At 41.5% G+C, this 21,070-nt stretch overlaps 1 protein-coding gene across 3 annotated transcripts; it reads right to left on the reverse strand.

The window, feature by feature from the left end:
* Positions 1-4,026: 4,026 nt before the first annotated feature.
* Positions 4,027-20,956, reverse strand: MSL3 (male-specific lethal 3 homolog (Drosophila)). 3 transcript variants are annotated; one of them, XM_011950882.1, is made up of 13 exons: positions 20,765-20,956; positions 19,663-19,745; positions 19,108-19,203; positions 18,675-18,775; positions 18,032-18,114; positions 17,364-17,486; positions 16,620-16,780; positions 15,683-15,841; positions 13,894-14,156; positions 10,929-11,038; positions 7,379-7,478; positions 6,943-7,027; positions 4,027-4,785 (listed from the first exon to the last, which is right to left on the reverse strand). In XM_011950882.1, the coding sequence occupies exons 6-13, from the start codon at positions 17,451-17,453 to the stop codon at positions 4,686-4,688; spliced, it is 1,068 nt and encodes a 355-aa protein (XP_011806272.1). In that variant the 5' UTR covers positions 17,454-17,486; positions 18,032-18,114; positions 18,675-18,775; positions 19,108-19,203; positions 19,663-19,745; positions 20,765-20,956; the 3' UTR covers positions 4,027-4,685. The 3 variants fall into 3 exon arrangements, with proteins under 3 accessions (XP_011806272.1, XP_011806271.1, XP_011806270.1); XM_011950881.1 differs by lacking the exon at positions 20,765-20,956 and having other exon boundaries at positions 19,663-19,995; XM_011950880.1 differs by lacking the exons at positions 18,032-18,114; positions 20,765-20,956 and having other exon boundaries at positions 19,663-19,914.
* Positions 20,957-21,070: the final 114 nt, after the last annotated feature.

Below are 21,070 nucleotides of genomic sequence, written 5' to 3' on the forward strand. Positions count from 1 at the left end.
TACAGGTATGCACCACTATACCATGCTAATTATTATTATTTTGTTTGTGTGTGTGTGTGGAGATGAGGGCTTGCTATGTTGCCCAGGCTGGTCTCGAACTCCTGAGGTCAAGTGATCCTCCCACTTTGGCCTCCCAAAATGCTGGGATTACAGGCTCATGAACCACCTAGCCCAGCCTTTCTCTCACCTCTTTCTAATCCATCCTCCATACTGCAGCTGAGTGAGATTCAGAAAATACAAACTTAATGATGCCAACCATCGCCGTTGGAAATCATTGCCTCCAGGATTACATGCAGACCCTTAATGCAGTCTATATGGCCCCATATGATCTGTCCCTAAGCCCCTGACCCTTTACTTCTCTGACCTCCTCACTGTGCTCCAGCCACACCGGCCTCCTTGCTCTTCCTCCAGCTACTCCAAGAACACTCCTGCCTCAGTGTCTTGGCCCTGGCTGTTCCCTCTGCCTGAATGCTCCTCCTCCAGCTATCTGTATGTCACAGTCCCTTAAACTCAGGTTTTTGCTCAGATGTCACCTTATCAGTGAGTGAGGCATCTCCCTAGAACTATAATCACTTTACCTAAGTACTAATTAACTTTTATCTTAGAAATCAGGTTAATTAATAAATTCAGTGGCATTCAGAATAGATAACTGTTAACATCAGTGAGACTAATAAAACGTGAAATAGCTTAATGATAAAAATACAAGATTCCACTATTGTGTCCATTTAGACTGTGTTAGTCCATAGAAATCAGTCACTATGAGCACACTAGTACCTTGAAATTACTGCCTGGTAGTGCCTTGAGTTACTTCTGCTAGGCTAGAGATCTATTTCCCAGTATTCTCTGAATGTAGCTATGATCACTGTGTCCATTTAGCACATATTCTATTTTACAGTTCTCATTACACCCCCATGCAACAACGGATTTGGATGCCAAAACTAAGATATTTTGTTAAATCCTCTAGGAAGCCAAACATCTCTAAAACTCTTGAAAGTGTGGTTGGTGAAAGGTGTTGTCATTGAATCTTGGATGAACTTAATATATTTCTTCTTTTGCAATCAGCCCTCACATTTCAGAATGACAAAAAATAAATCCACTTTAGATCTAGGTACATAAACCATAAAGCCTTAAACTAAGAACTGCCTCTTCCTTTAATACCAGAATCAAGCAAATGGCCAAGCAGATGGCAGTTTAAAACAGTAAGAATCCTGGGAACATGTGGGAAGGGTGAGGAAGATGGAGAAAGTGGAAAGACTGCAGAAAAATGATTCCAAATGTTTCCCTACTTCTTTCCTCTACCCTCTGACCCATAAAGCTTGCCTATTGTCTTGCCTCGACTTGGAAAACGTTGGGGTGAAATAGCTTTAGAATCAAAACAGATCTGTTTGAGTTCTCTCCTGTCTTCTAACTAATCTGAATTCTAATTCCTTGATTTATGTAAGACACAATACCTTCCTTATGCAGCTATCCTGAGAACAAAAGGAAGAACATAAAGTATGGCATAAAGGACTATGTCTGAATCCTGCTTCCTACCTGATTTCCTACATCCTATCCCCTCAAACAATATCTCAGAACCCGCCTGCTCAGTGTGCAGACTGGGAGCTGACTAGCAGTTCAGGCCCACTGACTCAGAACCCACATTCTAGCAAGACTGCCCATCAAAGCAGGAGAAGCATCATCCTGTAGGAAAGGTCTCCTGATTTCCACCAACCCAGCTGTTCAACTACATGTGAACTCTTGGTTATTCACCGGTTTCTAGTAATTGCATTCCTCACTGTGTGATGAAAGATCTAACACATGTATTTTCCACATATGATGCATGTTGGCAACACGTCCATTCTGGGTATGATGTGGGATAGCCTCCCAGTTGCTGTGCCTGTCACCATGCAAAGGGAGTGGTACTGGCTAGGTACATCCCAGGCCCTGAGACAATTTGCTGGGGACTTGTATTCTGCTCATTGGTTAGATATCCCATAATTTACACCGGAGGGAAAGCTGAAGGCAAGAAATGGCCATTGATAAATTCATGTTGAGTTTAAAAGATGGATTCCAGAGAAGAGGGAAGCAGTTGATCTTTTGACCAGAATAACATAAAAACAAATATACACTAAAGTCATCCAGTTCAAAAGATTAACTAGTTTATTGAGGACTTTCATGCCTCTTTGGAGTATAAACATGATTTCCAAGTAATTGCTTTCAACTTAATCTGTTGAAACCCCTTTACCCAAGTGGATATCAAGTTCCTTAACACCATCTTGGCCAGATTTCATAACTGATGAAAACATTCAATGATCAAACCCCCTACACTGAAAACCAGTTTAAAAAGTAGAAGCATACTTTCTTTTTGGGACAATGGAAGGGTTAATTTTGGAAAATGCTGACCTTTACATTACACTTTTGTATATTATGAACTGATTAAAGTAATACACTTCCTTAATACCAAACATGATTTAGTAAAAATGGTCAGTACCTGTAAAAATTATCTTAACTGTATTCCAACAAGGACCATGCCTTATTGTTCTTCCTGTTTCCCATACCTACTAGTTTCTGGTAGCAGAATAAGTAGTCAAAAACTGTTCAGAAAAACTTAACTCTTGACAAGCCAAATCTTAAAGAGCAAAGGCTATTGAACTATTTTTTTTTTTAATAGCAAAACAGGGTCATTATACTTGCTCAAATTTTTGAGTTGACAATATCTAATGAGAGATGGCAACTTTTATAAATTGATAAGTTTTCTCTGGTTTCTTTAGTGTACACCATACCCTGGAATGATTTATATATTCTATTTCTGCTCAGAAATTGTTTTTTTGTTCTCACAAGTTTTTGTCAAAGATCTAGTACAAGGATCTGATACAGAAGTTATTGAAATATTGTTTTCAACATGCTTTTAAATTACTACTAAAAGGAAAACATTGACAATGAATGCAAGACTTAACAACCGTAAGGCTTGGCAGTTTAAGAAAGTAACAATTTAAAAATTAACATAAGGAAGATAATTTGTAATTTGTATAAGGATTATTTAGACATTTAAATATTTTTATCTGAGGAATATTTTGAATTATTCGTAATAAACAATAGAGGGATAGATGTTTTGATGAAAAATTAGTACTTAAATCAACCAAAGCTGCACATCATCAACTTTTGAAGTTGTATTTAAAAAATGCCTTTATGGGAAGAAAATAAATTGTTCATTATTAGAAAATGAATTAACTGTAAACTCAAGGTATGTGCCTATACAAATGTTCCAACAAAGTCTGGGCTCACTTCATTGGAGACATTTAAACAAGTTGAGTCGTACAAAAGAAAATCTTTTTCCTTTTCCTGGCCATAAGTAATTACTGATTCAACTTTTTAAGCAATTCACAGCACACTGCAGGTGCGCCAGATTTCAACAAGCATTGCATAAACCAAATGGAGATAAAAACTACCACGAACCTGAGTACTACTCCGGATGAGAAACCAAAACCCACGTCTAACTTAGCAATTAAGTGCACAGTATTGATTCTCATTGGTCAGTGTATGCATAAGTCACTTTGATGAAACCATCTACAGATTTTTAAAAAATCCTTGTGGCCCTTGTTCACAACCAGTGGTCTTTGGAAGTTAAGGTCTGCTGAGTTGAGTTACAAAGCACGTGCTATATTCAATGCTGGTATGATACTGGTACCCTTTCTACGAAGTTAGAACTTTCTAAAACATCTGAAGATGGGGGAGGCATGTGAGACTAAAATAAGGATTAGAGGAGTGACTGCAGAGACTGTCAGTTGGTAATGAGGGAGGAGGAGGATAAACTGGGGTTGGCCCCAGATGAGCCCACAATGCAGCAACAAGACAGCACAGAACTGCAGAAACTTCTAGGAACCACTGTCTGGTCCTGCTGCCAAGTGAGGCAAAACCAAAGAGGGATTTAACAAAAAAGGCACAAAGGAAAAACAAAATGAAACCTAAAGTTACGAGTCAAAGGGTTACCCCACTGTTACCCTGCATTAAAGAGGACAAGGCCAGAGTGAAAACTCTCTCTCCTGGTTCTTTCAAACAAGACAGGCTTTATTTAGATCACCAAAAATAACATTTTACAGAAAGGGAACCATAACATTACACAACAAAGTATAGCCCTAAAATCTCAAACAAGAAAGGCAATGCTTTCTTTAGATCACCAAAAATAATGTTTCACAGAGAGGGAACCGTTAGAAGCAAATGTATAGCTGCAAATTTTCTTTTGCCATCAATATCGATTCCCTCTAAAATACTTTGAGACTACTTTGTGGTTTCCAAGTACAAACTAAACCTTGTTGGACAGAGTTGCTCAGCTTCATCAAAAAAATAAAACCAATTTGCAAAAAATAAAAAATAAAGAGACAACGTGGTTCTTGCTAACAAACTGCAATGTCTACTGAAATGGCCTAACCTATTCCACGAACCTTTCACCGTGAACATAGTTGCTTTTTCCTTGCCATCACAGATGGCCTGCACAGTAACAAGCGTCGTGTCAGAGCACTTTCAGGCACCCAGGGAATCATTCCTAACAGAACAACTGCAGTATGTGGGCAACTCAAACAACAGAGCCCCAAGGTGGGCACTGTGTTTGTGCTGTGGGTAAAGACCCACCACCTTGTTAGTTGTTCACCTGGAACCCAGAGCGCCAAACTAGACAGAGCAGTTGCTCTTACAGAACCATCAACATTTTAATAAATTGCCCGGGGGTTCTTGGTGCTGTAATGTGCCTCACAGGCAGCGACGTAAGCCGACTCTGGGAAGAAGTCATCATGGTATTCTGCTAAAAACCTGAAAAAAAAAATAATAGCTCCAATGAGCACCATACTAAGGACTAAATACCATCAAGCAAAATATTGACTTTCAACCTACTAACATTTCAACTGTTTTTTGGTATTAGGAAGAAAAAAATGACTATAATTTTGATCTCTCTATATTGATTATTTTTACTGCACTTATCCAGCTTCTATGTGAATTACTACTTATCTGAATGCCTTCACCATCATCAGGTGTACAAATGGAAACAGAACCTACACTCCACTAGGTGGCAGTCTGGTTATATAAACACTTCTGTTGGGGCTGGGGGTGGGGGGAAGCCCGTGAAAGTTTCTACATTTTTCTGTTGTTCAAACAAACTATTAAAAACAACAGATTATAGGCTGGCCACGGTGGCTCACACCTGTAATCCCAGCACTTTGGGAGGCCGAGGCGGGCAGTCACAAGGTCAGGAGATCGAGAACACGCTAGCTAACACAGTGAAACTCCATCTTTACTAAAAACACAAAAAATTAGCCAGGTGTGGTGGCGGGTGCCTGTAGTCCCAGCTACTTGGGAGGCTGACGCAGGAGAATCGCATGAACCTGGGAGTCGGAGCTTGCAGTGAGCCGCAATCATGCCACTGCACTCCAGCCTGGGCGACAGAGTGAGACTCCGTCTCAAAAAAAAAAAAAAGAAGCAAATAAAATAAAAAAGAAAAAACAATTATAAACAATAAATCTCGCTTGAGAAATGTACATCATTTGTATGAGCAAAGTCATACAAAAATTGAACAGAACAACTAGTAATGGCATTTGGTGTCCCAATTTGCCATGCCAAAAGATGTTACAATTCTAGCTGACAGTACCAAGACATAGAAAAGACTATGTGCATTATTCACTAATAAGCACATTAGCCTTATGCTTGCTTCCCAGTGACTCCCACCTGCCCAAATTCCTAAAAATGTACAAACCTTCTTTAGCATAAATTGAGTCAAAACTCACTGGATAGCTAACTCATTTTCTTCTATGAGTGTACTCTTTTTATGATCATTGAGTCCACTGATTCTGGTTGTTATCTTCGAATACATTTTTAAAACCTCTTACTAGGTTTATTAATAAATCCTCCTAAGTTACTTCCTAAAATTCTAATTTCTATTTTGTATTAGGTATGCATCAAAATAAGCAGGATTTCCTATGCTATCCTGCAGCTGACTCTTCATATTTTCTTGGCACTATTTGATTTCAGTTTATAAAATTTTACGCCAAACAGAGTTGTGGGTTTTGTTGAGGAAGAGGCTGGGAGGGAAGAGGGTATTTTGGAAACTTGTTTCCAAGAGAATGTTGTAAAGTCTAATTTCACTCATGGACACTTTATTCAAAATGCCTACATGAAAGGATCTCTTAAAACCACAAGACAATTTCCCTGGGTGGGATGCTCTCCACTCTGTGGTAAATCCTACTTTGATGAGTCAGGGTGGGGCCTGGATACAAGGAAGAGATGCTCCTTAAAGAGAAGGAAGAAACAAAGTCAGGTAGCTAGGATGAGCTGGGTGAGGCAGGGGAATGACTAGCCTTGAAGGCCAAGGAGAGGAAGTGGTCCATAGGCATCATCTGGAAGGGAGAGGACACAGCAGAGCCTCAGGTCAAATGATCCTATTAGATAAAAAAAATGACTGGCTTTGTCAGCTGCAGGAAACAATACCTTTGTCTGAATTCATACATGACAACACAGACGAGGGGTCTTTTCTCTTAATTCTAAACACCAAAATCCAACCTATACATGCTACTATTTACGTTAGTTTATGTACATGCAACAAAGGAAAGTCCAACGCTTGAGGTACTGTTGAATAAAAAAATGTAAAACTAAATTATCATCAATCTCAATCACTTCTACTTTAGAAAATTTATTTTCTATGTATAAGGTTTTTGAATTAAATTCTTCTAGTGAGACAAAAAAACTTCACCTCTGTACAATGAAAGCCCCTAACTCAGAAACCAGAGAAATTATGGAAAAAAGAAATACCAAAAAATCCCACTCCTAATTCCCATTATGGTTAGAACCAACCATACTCAGGTAATACTTCTACTATTTAAAATACCACAGAGCTGACTTCCCCATGTGCTAAAGAGAAGTTCAGAGAAGCCACATATATGGCAACAGATGCAAGTTTTGACAAAGTAATAAAAATACCTCAAAAAGAGATCAAAGTGCTTCAATAAAGCCTTCAGATTCTTCTCAGAAAAGGACATCTTTCCAAGGATTTCCGGAAGTTTCACTGCATTAAAAATAAAGGTAAAACCATTTACAATTAACAGAATCTGACAATGCATAGGATTCACTCAGAGAAGGTCTGGGCCCCTCCTTATCTCTATTGAAACTGAAATTAACATCCACATTATCAAACAAAACCCCAAACTCTTACTGAACAGTGTAGCAGTACAAATATTACTAACATAATTTTTGTGAAATTTAAGATTCATTCAGTGCCTTTTGATAGGTTACCTTTGATTTTTCTTAGATCCCCAAATTTCTTAGACAATTATAGCCCAAACCACAAGGTGTACAGAAAGCTAACAAGAGAATGCAAAATGAAAAATGGAAAGAAAGCAGGAACCAGGATTCTTACCAAACAATCGCAGCAAATGTTGTGCCCCATAAATGTAAGAGGGTGGAGGCGGCTGGTCACCTGGCGGGTAATTGTCAGGCACAAGCTTCCAGGAAAGGACCTGGAAAAAGCACGAATTGAATTGTTTTTGTCACTCTTAATGGAGACACTTCCAACCACCTAACAATTATGATAGTAAATTGTACGTAGAGGGGAAAAAATAAGCCGTTGTATCAAAATAAACACAAGCTTACAAAAAACAAAGATGAAAGGCAAAAACACTTAAAATAGATTAAGAAAGTCTTTAATTTCTTAACTCGCAACAGTTATTCCCTATAAATAACTCTGTTTGGGTTCTTTAGCCACTTTATTGAAAATCCTGCTGCATGGCCAGGCGCGGTGGCTCACACCTGTAATCCCAGCACTTTGGGAGGCCAAGATGGGTGGATCACCTGAGGTCAGGAGTTTGAGACCAGCCTAGCCAATACATTGAAACCTCACCTCTACTAAAAATACAAAAAATTAGCCAGGTGTGGTGGTGGACACCTGTAATCCCAGCTACTTGGGAGGCTGAGGCAGGAGAATCATTGGAACTGGGGAGGCAGAGGTTAAGTGAGCCAAGGTTGTGCCACTGCACTCCAGCCTGGGTGACGAGTGAAACTCCGCCCCTCCTTTCCCCCACCACCCAGAAAAAAGAAAATCCTGTTGCATTAGAGAGAGAATGAAGCATTAAAAAGTAATCCATAGATGTTCTGAATAGTATTACTGTTGTTTCAAGATTCCTTAATTTCTGGCTGTTAGACTCATTATGGAAACGAATTTGAATTTTTTAATCCCTTGAATCAACTGAAATAGACTTCAAACCTGATAACTGATTTGTCTTCATTCTGAATTTCTGAACTGTGGGTGGACTTGGGGCTTTTGTTAAAGGGAGAGTTGCATTTCAAAACTCTGATGAATTTCCGTAAAAGTACTTCAGCAAATTATAGAACCAGAGCCTACTCTACTCAGCTGCTACTTTGGCTTTTGGGACGTCATATTCAATATGGAAACAGTCAGACTAGAGAAAGCCCTCCAGCAGACAAAGCAGAAAGGTGCCCCCACAAACTCAGAAATGCTGATATAGTCAGTTTAACAACATGAAACTGCCAGAAGCTAATAAGCACCAAGGTGGCCCTGAAGGATCCAGGACAAAGGCCTAGCTTCACTTCGGCCACTGCCCAGCCAGGCCTAGATTCTCGCCTAGGTCTCCACCAGCAGCGCCCACTTCTGCACTGTGGAGCACTGAGGGAAGGGATCGTTCCAGCATCTTTACAGCATCCGCGGCACCTGCCCAGTGCACACAGCTGAAGCTTTGGAACCGTTCTGAAAGTGACTCAAAGGAAACATACAGGACTTTCCAATCTCAGAGGCATGAACAGCACTTGGCATGTACAAAAGCAGGTCATCTGGCTCTACCTCACTCACTCAATTCTGTGTTTCAAGGCAGTTTATAACCTTCTATTTATGAAGACATATTTTCCGGGGGGAAAACAGTAGGTTTCTAGTCGGGGGAATTCCCAATGGGGTATGTATGGGACCCATCGATGGGTCTTTACTGGCATGTGTTGGCCCAGACCAGCCCCTAGTACTATGGAGCAGTGACTGGTACTGAGAGAAAGAGCCCTGGTCAAAAAACACGGTGGTAGAGGTACGTAAGAAGGTGGGAATCCACGAAAGTCTCATGAGTCCTTGTGAGAGTCGCCTGAACCCCAACCATTTCCCAGAAAGCACTTTTAAACTATAAGTTGCAGCTGTACCTATAACCACTAGATGGCGCATTCACACTGCAGACCAGAGTGGGAATGGCCCTTGACAACTCAGACGCCCCTTAAATTCACCATTTCCCTTCAATAATAAAATTCGTAGTGCATTCTTATCTGAAAAATGGGCGTGTCAGAGACTGCTTGAACTAAGGATTTCCTAACCTACCCTCAACAATCATCATAACACAAATTAGGCTTTCTAGATTCTCTATGGGGTCAGCCAACTATAAAGTCCAGCCCAATGTTCGTATGTTCAAAATGGTTGGGGAAAAAAAATCATTGAATAATATTTTGTGATATCTGAAAATCATATGACATTAAATTCTCAGTGTCCATGAATGAATTGAGGGGGCAGCACACAGAGCCATATCCCTTTGTTTAAGGCAGAGCCACGTCCCTTTGTTTATGGCTTTGCTGCTGGAACAGCAGAGTTGAGCAGTCTCTGGAGAGACCTTAGGGTACACACTACTGAAGATAGTTATCATCTGGAAGAGAGTTTTGTGACCTCTCTTCCCATCATCAAGTGCTGTTTGCCTAGGTTGGGCACAGTGGCTCATGCCTATAATCCCAGCACTCTGGGAGGCAGAGGTGGGAGGATCACTTGAGCTCAGGCGTTGGTGACCAGCCTGGGCAACATGGCAAAACCTAGTCTCTACAAAAAAATGCAAAAATTAGCCAGGCCATAGTGTCATGAGCCTGTAGTTCCAGCTACTCGGGAGGCTGAGGCAGGAGATCACTTGAGCCCAGGAGCTGGAGGCTACAGTGAGCTAACATCCTGCCACTGCACTGCAGCCTGGGTGACAGCATGAGAGTGAGACCCTGTGTCAAAAAAAATGTTCTTTGCCTAGCAAAGCCATTTTCCCCTGTGCAACTCCTACTCACCTTAAAAAAAAAAAAGGAAATCTCACCTCCTAGGAGACTTTCACAGAATTTGCTGATAGACTGAGACATCTTTAGAATCCCTGACAAACTCACCACCTACAGATCACCTAATGGGCCTTAAAAATAGTTTTAAAATGAAAAGTTTTCCCATCTATCAAGTGGAAATCTGGTAGCAAGGCTGATCTTGAGAATTCAAAGTAATTGGGTTCAAGTGTCTGGCACAGTGGTGGCCTAGAGCACATCCCTGAAGGGACGGCTATTGGTATTACTGTTAATGATGGAGGGGAATCAGGTATTTAAAGTTGGAGTCAGAAAACTACAGCCTGCTGGTCACATCCCACCCAACTACTGCCTGTTTCTATATTGCCCACAAGCTAAGAGTGGATATTATATTTTTAAATGATTGAAAAACAAACAAACAAAATTTTCAAACACATGAAAATTAAATGCTAGTCAAATTTCAGTGTCCATAAATCAAGTTTTATTGGAATATAGCACACTCATTTTATTTACATACTATCTGTGGCTACTTTTGGAGTTAAGTAACCTTGACAGACACCATATGGCCCACGAATAGCCTAAAGTTTTTACCCTCTGGCCCTCTGTGGAAAAGGTGTGTTGACATCTGTTCTATAAAGTAAAAATGCTGGCATTTCAATAATTGCACTTATTTAAAAGATAATTGTCAGTGTAGGGCTGAAATCCTAATAATTTTCTCGCTTTAGAAACCAAAACCCACAGTGTTAAGCATAATCTTACGTACAATTTTGTTAATGTTTACAGTAATAGCAACATGATGCTTCAAGAACCTTGACTTCCACCTATAGAATCAAAGTAATCACAAATGAAGGAACCATTGGGAACAAACATCAAACATTCTTTACCTCATTTATTTCATTAGTTCTTCTCCCTTCAAAGCCAGCAAACACAGCACTCCCTTCCTTGCTAGGAGTCAGAGGAATAGGTGAAGATGATCTGCTATGCACAGGTGTTTCTTCCAAAGAAAAACATGAAATTATTCACACAGCAACTGAATTAAAGACTGCCTCAAGACGTAAAAACTGCAGAACAGAAATCTAAACTTGGTTCTCAGAAAGTACCAACCTTTAACAATAAGACTTTCCTTTTATAACAGCACCTGAATTTTATTTGGTTAAAAAAATAAGGAATAAAGCACTGACACATGCTACAATGTGGATGAACCTTAAAAGACTAGACTGAGTGAATGGAGCCAATCACAAAGGGCCACATACTATGTTTCCATTTATATGAAATACCCGGGGTAGGCACATCCAGAGAGACCGAAAGCAGCTTAGTGGTTGCCAGGAGCTTGCAGAAAGGGCAGTGGGGAGTGACTGCTACTGGGTATGGGGTTTCTTTTTGGGGGTGCTAAAAATGTTCTGGAATTGACTGTGCAGATGGTCGCACAACTCTGTGAATACACTAAAAACTACTGGATTGAACTGTGTATGTGGATGTTTCGATAAAGCTGTTAAGTGCCACTGAATTATTCACTTTACAATGGTCAATTTTATATGTGAATTTCACATCAATAAATACAAATAAAAAAATAAAAGATACAAAGAGAAACAGAAAAAGATAGCACTTTATTTTGTAGCACCTTTTTAAAAACACTGTCTTTTTAAAAATTTTCCCAGCTGACCCTTTTCAATCTTCAATCAACCAATCCTTATTACCCACTTACATACAGATGATTCCATTTATATGAAATGCCCTAAACTGGCAAATCTATAGAGACAAATAGATTAATGGTTGTCAGGGGACATAGGGAGAGGCAAATGAGCAACTGCTAGTCGATGTGGCGTTTCTTTTTTGGAGGGGTGAAAATGTCTGAAACTGATTTCAGTGATGGTTGCCCAACTCTTTAGTTTTGCCCAACTGAAATTATTTTGTTAGTTATCTATCAGACAGTGTGGTCTCTTTGTGTCGCCCAGGCTCGACTGCAGTGGCCCAATAAAAGCTCACTGCAGTCTTGGACTCTGGGCCTCAAGCGATCCTCCAGTTTCAGCCTCAGCCATAGCCACAGCTGCAGCCTCCCAAGTAGCTGGGACTATAGGTGCACATCATCACACCTGGCTATTTTTTTCTTTAAGAGATGGGGTTTCACTATATTGCCCAGGCTGATCTTGAACTCCTGGTCTCAAGTGATCCTCCTGCCCCAGTCTCACAGGCATGAGCCACTGTGTCTGGAGACACTAAAAACTTTAAATGTGTGAATTTTAAAGTATGTGGATTATATCTAAATCAAGCTGTTTTAAAAAAGCACCTGATTTTGTTTTAGCACTTGATTATTCAAAGGGCTTCTCTTAAAGGTATGTCTTCTTCAACTCTGCCCTTCTGAGCCTTCTCAGTCTTCAAAGAATCAGCAAATACTTTCACACACCTGGAACTATGCCCCAAAACTGAGCTGTGACGGGCTGACACAATCAACAAGTCAGTCCTTTCTCTCAGGACCTTATGATATGGCAGGGACAGGATGTACACAAGGAAACGGGCACCTGAACACAGAATGGCACTGTGATGACAGTTTTGGGAGTTCCAACAGGATGATGCTTAGAAGGACCCCTGAAGGAGTCAGCACAGCAGGAGACGCTGAGGGAAGAACAGGGCACAGGTCATACACAAGATATGCCTACTGGGGCATGGGGATTCGACGCTAAATAGTTTTACACTGACCTTAGCTTTGGAGGTGTTTTTGATCTTTATGAGGGGTGTCTTAGATGTCACAGCCTGTGAGCAGCTGAGCTCTGTGAAAGGAAGGCTACTAGCCTTCCATCTCTGCAGTTGGGTGCTTGGCACCTGCTGGTGTAGCTCTGTTTCCACCTCCACACAGTGTACCGGTGGACAGCCATGCAAGCTGCCTCCCCTACTGCTGACTTCCTAACTCACTGAGCCCGCTAGGCACCAGGTGGCATCGTCAGCCCTGCTGCCATCAATTTTCCATTTCACACCTTGTTGGCAGTCAAGGGTGGAAGCATATAAGCACAGAGCACCCTGTATTTGATTTGTGAATAAGATCTTCAATGTAAAGTGAATACTCCTAGTAAGAGCGCTTCATTAGCACAGGCTAAACAACCAGATTTTAATTAATTTGGGAAAAAATGCCTGGTTAGTGTATGATAGTTAATGTTACTTTCCACAGTAATTGTACCTGATTCATGGCACCTGTTTTTGCAGTTTTTGACAGTTTAAAATGATTAATTAGCAGTGGCTTACTTCTAAGTTTTATATTACAGCAAATCAACCTGTGTGTATTTTGGAAAAAAAGAAAGTAAACTCTTGTCTAATTTATTTTGCCCATTGAAACATTCCAGCTGAAAATCAAGGTGAGCACATCTGATGGAGTTTGAGTTGGGCTAAGAGGAGGTGAGAAGAGATTATGGAAATCTGAGCATTCTTACTTTAATATTTTAGGACAGACCTTTCCAAATTAACTTTAGAATGGAGAGACTACACAGATAGAGTACAAAGAAAACAAAAAGCTAAACAACCCATTAGAATTGCTCATTTTGAATGCTTCGTTAGGCCTAGCTACACAATATACAGAATTCTGATAACTCAATTTGCTCACAATCGGTAGAGTGATGGCAAAAAAAGAAAGGCTGAGGAAACAGCCCAGTCCTGCCTCCAGCACAGCTGTACTGCAATCTGTGCCAGGTGCTTCAACTTTCTACAGCTCCAGGAAGCAGGCAGCATTAACAGCACTTTGGATACGGGAATCACACGCACTGTACACAAACACGTAACCTCAGCACCATGCCTGGCACTGACTAGACACAAGGTACACACTGGCTCTCCCCGGCCTGGAGCACCCGAGAATGAACCTACTCTTTTCCAGGTGCAGGAAGAGCTTGGGCATGCTGGCGGACGTGTCCTGCTGCCGGCGCTTGGGCTGAGGTGAAGCGCTGCTCTCAGAAAGCCTGTCACTGTTGGCACTGTGGCGCGTGGACCGCCTCAGAGACTGCAATGCTTCTGGCTCAGCTTTGCGCCTTTTGGGGGTGGCTGGTTCACCAGTGGTCGGCTGACTCTCTGTGGACTGTGGCGTGGATGGATTCAACAAAGGCGGGCTGGGAGAGAGTTCCTCCTGGCTCCTAGGGAAGATGGAGAATGTCACACACAGCTGGCTCAAAGGGCCTTTCCAGAACATGGAGTGCTTCTGAAGACACGAAATGCTCTCTCTACTCCAGGAGGGTTGTAAATATGTATATAAGTCACTTGGACCCTCTCCATAACTCTGCAAGGCACGCTGGCATTAAAGATTGTGATGCCCCCGTTACATGTGTCTTAGAGCAGTGGGTCTCAAGTGGGAGCAATGTTGCCCTCACAGGGAACAGAAGGCAACATCTGGAGACATTTTTGGTTGTTGCAACTGAGGAAAGAGGTGCTATCGGCATCTAGTGGGTGAAGGCCACAAATGCTGCTAAGCATCCTATATTGCACAGGCAGCCCCTCAGCAAAGAAAGATCTGGTTCTAAACATCAATAGGGCCAAGGCTGAGAAACGCTGGTCTAGAAAACAAGAATACCCTACCACCTCATTGAAACGTAACTACTGGCAGGACTGGGAAAAGCATCGGGGTTGCTGTGTGAAAACATACAGCCCACCCTGGAGGAGTCTCAAGGTTTGAAGTAGGCCCTGGGGACTTTGACACAGGTCCCCAGTGAGTCCTGCAGGCCTCTCACCTGGGGTGAAACTGACATGGGGAAAGGGAAAGGAGAGAGAAGCTACCAAAGGAAGGATGGCTGAGAGGAGATGGTGGCCAGGCGGAAAGAGAAGCTGGGGAGCCGACAGCCGTGAAGCAGAGGGAGAAAGGGAGGGCAGGGCAAGGTGGCCAAGGCAAAGGGCAGCACGCTGCAAGTGGGAGGTTATCAGTTCACCTGCAGGCAGTTTTGCAGCACAGCAGTAGATGAAGGCAGACGATAAGTGGTTAACAGAGGAGACAGATGAATGGAAATATGAGAAAAGACCACTCTCTCAGGAAGAGAGGCAAGAAGGAGTGAGCACAATACCTTACAGAGATTAAGGTAAAGACTTTAGGTTGCAGGATTCCCCTCCCTGCCCCCTCAAAAAAGAACAGAGCATGCTTGGTAACTGAGGGAGGAAAAGTGGCGACATCGCAGAGCAAGAAGAGAAGTAACTTTTACTGAAGGCCAAAGTTTGCAGGCCCTGTGTGAATATTCCCATTTAATACTACTAGCTAGGCTTGCCTTCAGTCCATCCCACACCTGCAAAAGAAGGAGGCTCCTAAGGAAGCTCTGCCACTAACACAAACAGCCAGGGAGGGGGCTCAATTCAAACCCGCCCCTTCCACTCTCCTCAGCCTGTGCTCTCTTCACCCCACCCTGTATCATCTTCCCCAAAATGGGGTAGCTGCTCATCATCCCACCTAAGGTCTTTATGGTGGGTCTTCACTTGGGAAAATCTGCCAGAGCCGTATGAAAGTGAAATGATGACTTAGCTTACCCTCGAAAAAAGAAAACCACCAGGACACACATTTTCATTTCCTTCCCTCCTCCAGACATGTTGGTCCACACTATCAGATTGAACTCTTCAAAATAAGGATCTGATTATTGTACTGCTGACATGTGAGGGTGAAAGTGCAGGCTATATAACTTACCTGTTAGTGCTTGTGGCACTTTCCTTAATGGGAAGAAAAAACTTAGACGAAGTCACCTTTTTATACTGAGCTTGCTCATATGGATAGAGTAAAACCAACGGAAGAGTGTAATCAAAGGTTATTCTTAATCCATCCACCATCTCCTTACAAAGGTCAACACTGGCAGGATTAAAAAGAAGAGATTAGAGACACAATTAAGTAAGAGGTACTTTCCAAAATTTCACAATGAGGTTGCCAATTTTTAATAGGGCAGTTTGAAATCTAATCACTATATATTACACCTACGTACACACAAAATGAAATGGATTTGTAGCTGTCAAGATTACATAGGAAAACGTAAGTGCAGAAAGTACAGCAGTCACTTTACCTTACCCCACTAAACACAAATAAATACGTTCAAGGCCACAGAGGTGTCCAACAGCCTGTGCTGCAAAAGTGGACAGGTGGACACACCCCTATCACTGCAAGCTGAAACAGCTTGACCCTAGTGAACCCCTAACCCTTGCTTTAACTCCAACACTCCACCTTTCTGCCTCTTGTCTAGCTGGGTCATGTGTGCCAGGCAGGATAACAAGGAAGCTTTCTCTGACTGGAATGAAAATCTGTTTGTAAACAAGCTTTGAGAAATCCTTACTGCCCATTCTGGTGCTTCTCAAGGAAAGTTGTCGCCCCAAACAGTATCACCGAAAAAACTGTCTCAGTGCTGAGGCAGTGCACTTTCAATGCATCCATGTCAGATGTGTAAATAGTTACTGAAGCACTGAAGATTTCACAAAAGTGACAAGGTTTTAATATTAGATGATTCAATGAATTATCAATTATTAAACATTAAATGAATTCAAAATAACTGAGTAGAGACAAGTGTCACCTATTCTAAATGGAAGCCACCACTCTAATACAGAGAGAACCACAAAACACCAAACATGCCAGTACTCACTTCTTTTCTGCTGGGATATAATGCACGTTCATGTTGGCATGTGGCATAACGTGATGGTGACGAGGTCTCTCATTGGCTGAAAAGGCTGCATTGATAGCAAAATGCTTCACATAGGATTCCAAAATCGTTATGATGTTGGTCTGGCATGGAAGTTTCACTAACTGTTAACAAAAACATAGACATCTGACGTATGCATCCTAATGTAACAAACCACATATTCCAAGAAACACTGGTCATGTCTGTATCATTTTTTAACTCAAAAATAAAGCAAAGCCAATTCTGTTTGAATAGAACTTCTTAAATATGTTTGCAATCTCTTTGATCTTTTTTCCTCTACTGATCATAACCTTATAATGATTACAGTATTACTTTTATGAATGGATGTAAGCAGTGATTCTTAATCTTAGTGATCTGTTAGAACAATCTGGGTAATTCCTTCAAGTATACCTGCAGTTAGGCTCCACCACAGATCAATTAATTCTTAACTTCTGGGCTGAAGCACAAGCAGCAGGATTCTGGAAAGCTCCCAACACAACCCTAATGGGCAGCCAGGGCTGTGTGAGTTATAATTTAATCAGCTGCACAGCACCACTGGCAGAGAACTTTAAAACCTGACTCAGTACAAAGCTGAAAAATATAAATTTCATTCCTCCAAAATTCGTTATTGCTTACGTCTATGATTGCAAAATATGGCAACATGAAAATGCCAAACAAATCAGTGTTTTATGCATTCTCCCTACATACCCGTTTCCTCCTGTTAATGTAGTAACAATCATCCTCCAGCTGCTTCTTCAGAACATCAGGGATTTCTATAGTTATTGTTCTTTCTTCCATTTCCCTTTTTGTTTGAAGCTCTGGTTCTTCTTTCTGCAATATCAAAATTCCATTTTTAACTATTTAAAACAGTAGGAGAGTCAATATCCAAGACAGGCCTGCTATGAAACAAACCCAGCCAATCCTCAACAATCATAGTACACCATGTGTTCTAATTAAAAGGATGTTAAAGGCCAAAAGTTAACTTGTTTGGGGGCACTAAACACAATGCAAATATGTATTTCATTTCTTTCCCATTTAAGTTTACCACTCGGATTTATACTAACTTTGGATGCATGCAGAAGACATCACAGTCTGTAGGCTCCATTAAAAGAAATTTATCATCATAAAACAAGTAATTTGACTGGAAAGAAAGATAACTATAATTTGTGGAAACATTTTACGGGCATAAAGAGCCACTGAGAGACTCATACGGTGACTATAAGGGTTGTTTTTCTTTAAATGTCAGATAAAAATTTACATTATTGGTTTAAAAGATGTATCTTTAGAAAACAATTCACAACTGGAGTATTTCACCGTGAACTTTTACCACTAAAATATACAACAAAGAGAAAGTTTTTACAATAAAAACTTTATACCACCTCAGTCTTTTCTTCAATATCACTTTCTTCACTTATTTCTTCATCCTTGTCTTCACTAGAGTCAGAGGAACTGCTTAATGCTAAGTGAAACAAAAGCATCTGGTAAACTTGCATTATATACTTCACCAACCCTTATGTCTACAGATCTTCACATGTAGCGCAGGTCCTACTGGAAATAATAAACTGCAATTCCATGTATTTTTAAATGCCAAACACAAATACTGTATCTTTCTCAATAGAAATTTATTTTGACAACCAATTTCAACAGATGCAAAAATCACACAAGCTAATGATCGGAAAGTGTTTTGTCAGTTAGGATCCTACAGTTTCCTGTTGCATTCATAAATGGGACTAAGGTCTGGGAGGTGCCAAAAAGAGAACAGATCCCATGAGAACACACCGTGAGGGGTTTGTACAAAGATGCTGGCTGAGAGGGCAGCAGTCACAAGCATGACTCTGCTAAGGTTCTATTACTGACTTATTGACTTACATTGATTGCTACTTTAATGTCAAAAATAAATGGAGCAGATATTATACATAATGAGCTTGAAGTGTTTCCCTGTCTAGAATTTCAATGAATCCTTCTCTCAGTCTAGGTGGAAGTTCTTTCATCCAAAGAAAATGAAGTGAAGCTACTCACAGTTTTCATCATTTTCATCTTTTTCTTCAGTGGGGAGGCCTTTTAAGACAGAGTCAACACCAGGCAACCTGCAGCGCTTCTTCTTTCTTCCTGTGCTCCTCCTGAAAAAGAGTAGCAAACAACTGAAATAAATTTTGACATTGAACTCTTGAGTCTTGAGATCAAAACAAGACATAATAAACAATGAAATACATTGAAAAATCATTAAACTACAGAACATAAATGGTAATTTCCATTTCAGAAGATTATACAATAACCAATCTGAAAACACTAAGGTTATTTGGAATACCATAGGAACACTCTTCCTCTTACACACTTTAAATATGTAAAATTACTTAATAAATATTTGTCATTTTATTACTATCATAAAAGTCTAAAACACTAAGAGAAAACACATTGGATAACATTTATATCTTGATTTTTGTATTCTTACAGGCGAGCTACAGCTTTTCTTGCCAATTTACGCTGTAATCTACGATTTTCATCGGTATCACGAAGCACATGATCTTCGGCTGCCCATCTATCCCAGCTAATTGAACAAAAAAGGAAAATTCAGTACTTTAGTTTGATATAAAACAAAGGCTAAAAGTATCTCAAAGCAATAGAAATGCCCCAGAATTACATTTTAGAAAACGATTTAAATTGTTTAAAATCACAAAGAGGAGGCAAATGAACAGAAAAAGTAACTCATCCAGACAGAGAAACAAGTGGGGTTTCCAGAATCACCCAGACAGAATTCAAATACAATCGACTTAAAAGTAATTATTCCTCAGAATAGGCAAGTTCTGGTAACAAAGTAAAAACAGGAAATGAATCAAACTTCTCTACAAGTGTTTCTAAAACTTAAAGAAGTTTGCAGTGTTACAAAGTAAAAACAGGAAATGAAACAAAGTTCTCTACAAGTGTTTCTAAAACTTAAAAGAAGTCTGCAATGTTCCTGTGCTACAAAGACAATCAATTTTCAGTCTGGTTTAACAAGTTCACTCACCTTCTGTTCCAACCATTAAAATGGATCAGATATTCTGGGATCTTTCTGCCTTTTTCGTCTTTCCCAACAATAACATCAACAATCTGAAACCAAGAAATATTGCCCACAAATGATAGGACATACAGAAAATTAGAAGTTACATCAGGAAAACTAATTCATAGACCCCTTTTTAAAGAAAAGAAAGCATTCTCTCCTCTTTTAGACCGAGAGCTGGGCTGAAATATTTTTCCTTTCAATTATCATTTTTCCCCCAGTGGACGCCTTCAAAATAGGAAACATCCGTCCAACCACCCCGTGATTGGTCTCTGAGCGTGAGACAGTGTGAGGCTTCTGAAGCCATTGGCCGGCCGATTTGTCACTAAGGAAAGAGTCCAGGCTAGATGAAAGTTGCAGCCCTGAGACCTCTGGGAGTTGTAGTTTCCTGGGCTCCCCTATATCCAGTGCCAGGGCGGCTGGCTGGAGACTCTGGAATCCCTCCCTGTTATGTCCCTAGAGGGAACAACTAACACTAATGATGGGGCGTGTCGCCCCGTGAGCAGGCTGGGGGGCAAGGAGAAAGAGGGACAGCAGACGAGGTTAGAAGACAGGAGCAGCAGGGGAGGGAACTGAAGGCAGAATATGCTCATCCCTTTAGGGATGTCCTTTAGCATCTCTAATTGACAGAGCTGTCCAGACATCGCCAAAGACACACGTGGGACTGCCCTTGTCCCTGCCGCCTAAGGCTTCGCCCAGGAGGCCCTAGGAAGCCAGGTCTCTTAAATGAAAGCACCTGGGTGCTTTCCTTGGGGATCTGGGAGACCTGCTGCCAACTCCTGCCCGCCACCCAAATCTGAGGAGCTGCAAGATGTGGCTCAGCTCTCGGAGACTTAGGTGGACCCGCCCAGGGCGCGATTCCCATCAACTATGGTCAGACCCACGTAAATCCTTCAGAGTTTGAAAACGTAAATGCTGCAAGGCCCTGGGGTACGAAAACACTGAGCCAACCTTGCCCTCGGGGTGGGGTTCACGGCCTACAGGAAGGATGGGGCCTAAACTGGACTAGGGTCCCAGGGACACAACGTCGGAAGTCAGCGGCCAGCGCCGTGGAACTATGAATTAGAACCTGGATTGGACGGCCAGGGCGTCCCACAGGAGCCCACCCGGCACTGGGCCGCAGAGGAGGAGAGATTTAACGCGAAGACAGAAACCGTATTCGAGAGGCCTCCTCCCTCAGCGGCCACCGTTGCAGTCAGGGGGGCAAACGGTAGCCCCGGTAACGCGACAAAGCACGGGCGAGGCTCCCAACCGCGCGTGCGCCTCCCGGCCTGACGGAAGGAAGTGGAAGCATCCCAGACCCCGCCCCGACACCCAGGCGCAGCGCCCTGTGAGCGCCCCCTACCGGCTGCACCGATCCTCGCAGGCCGAGGAG

This window comes from Colobus angolensis, unplaced genomic scaffold (genome assembly GCF_000951035.1).
Source record: "Colobus angolensis palliatus isolate OR3802 unplaced genomic scaffold, Cang.pa_1.0 Scaffold310, whole genome shotgun sequence".
NCBI classification, from domain to species: Eukaryota; Metazoa; Chordata; class Mammalia; order Primates; family Cercopithecidae; genus Colobus; species Colobus angolensis.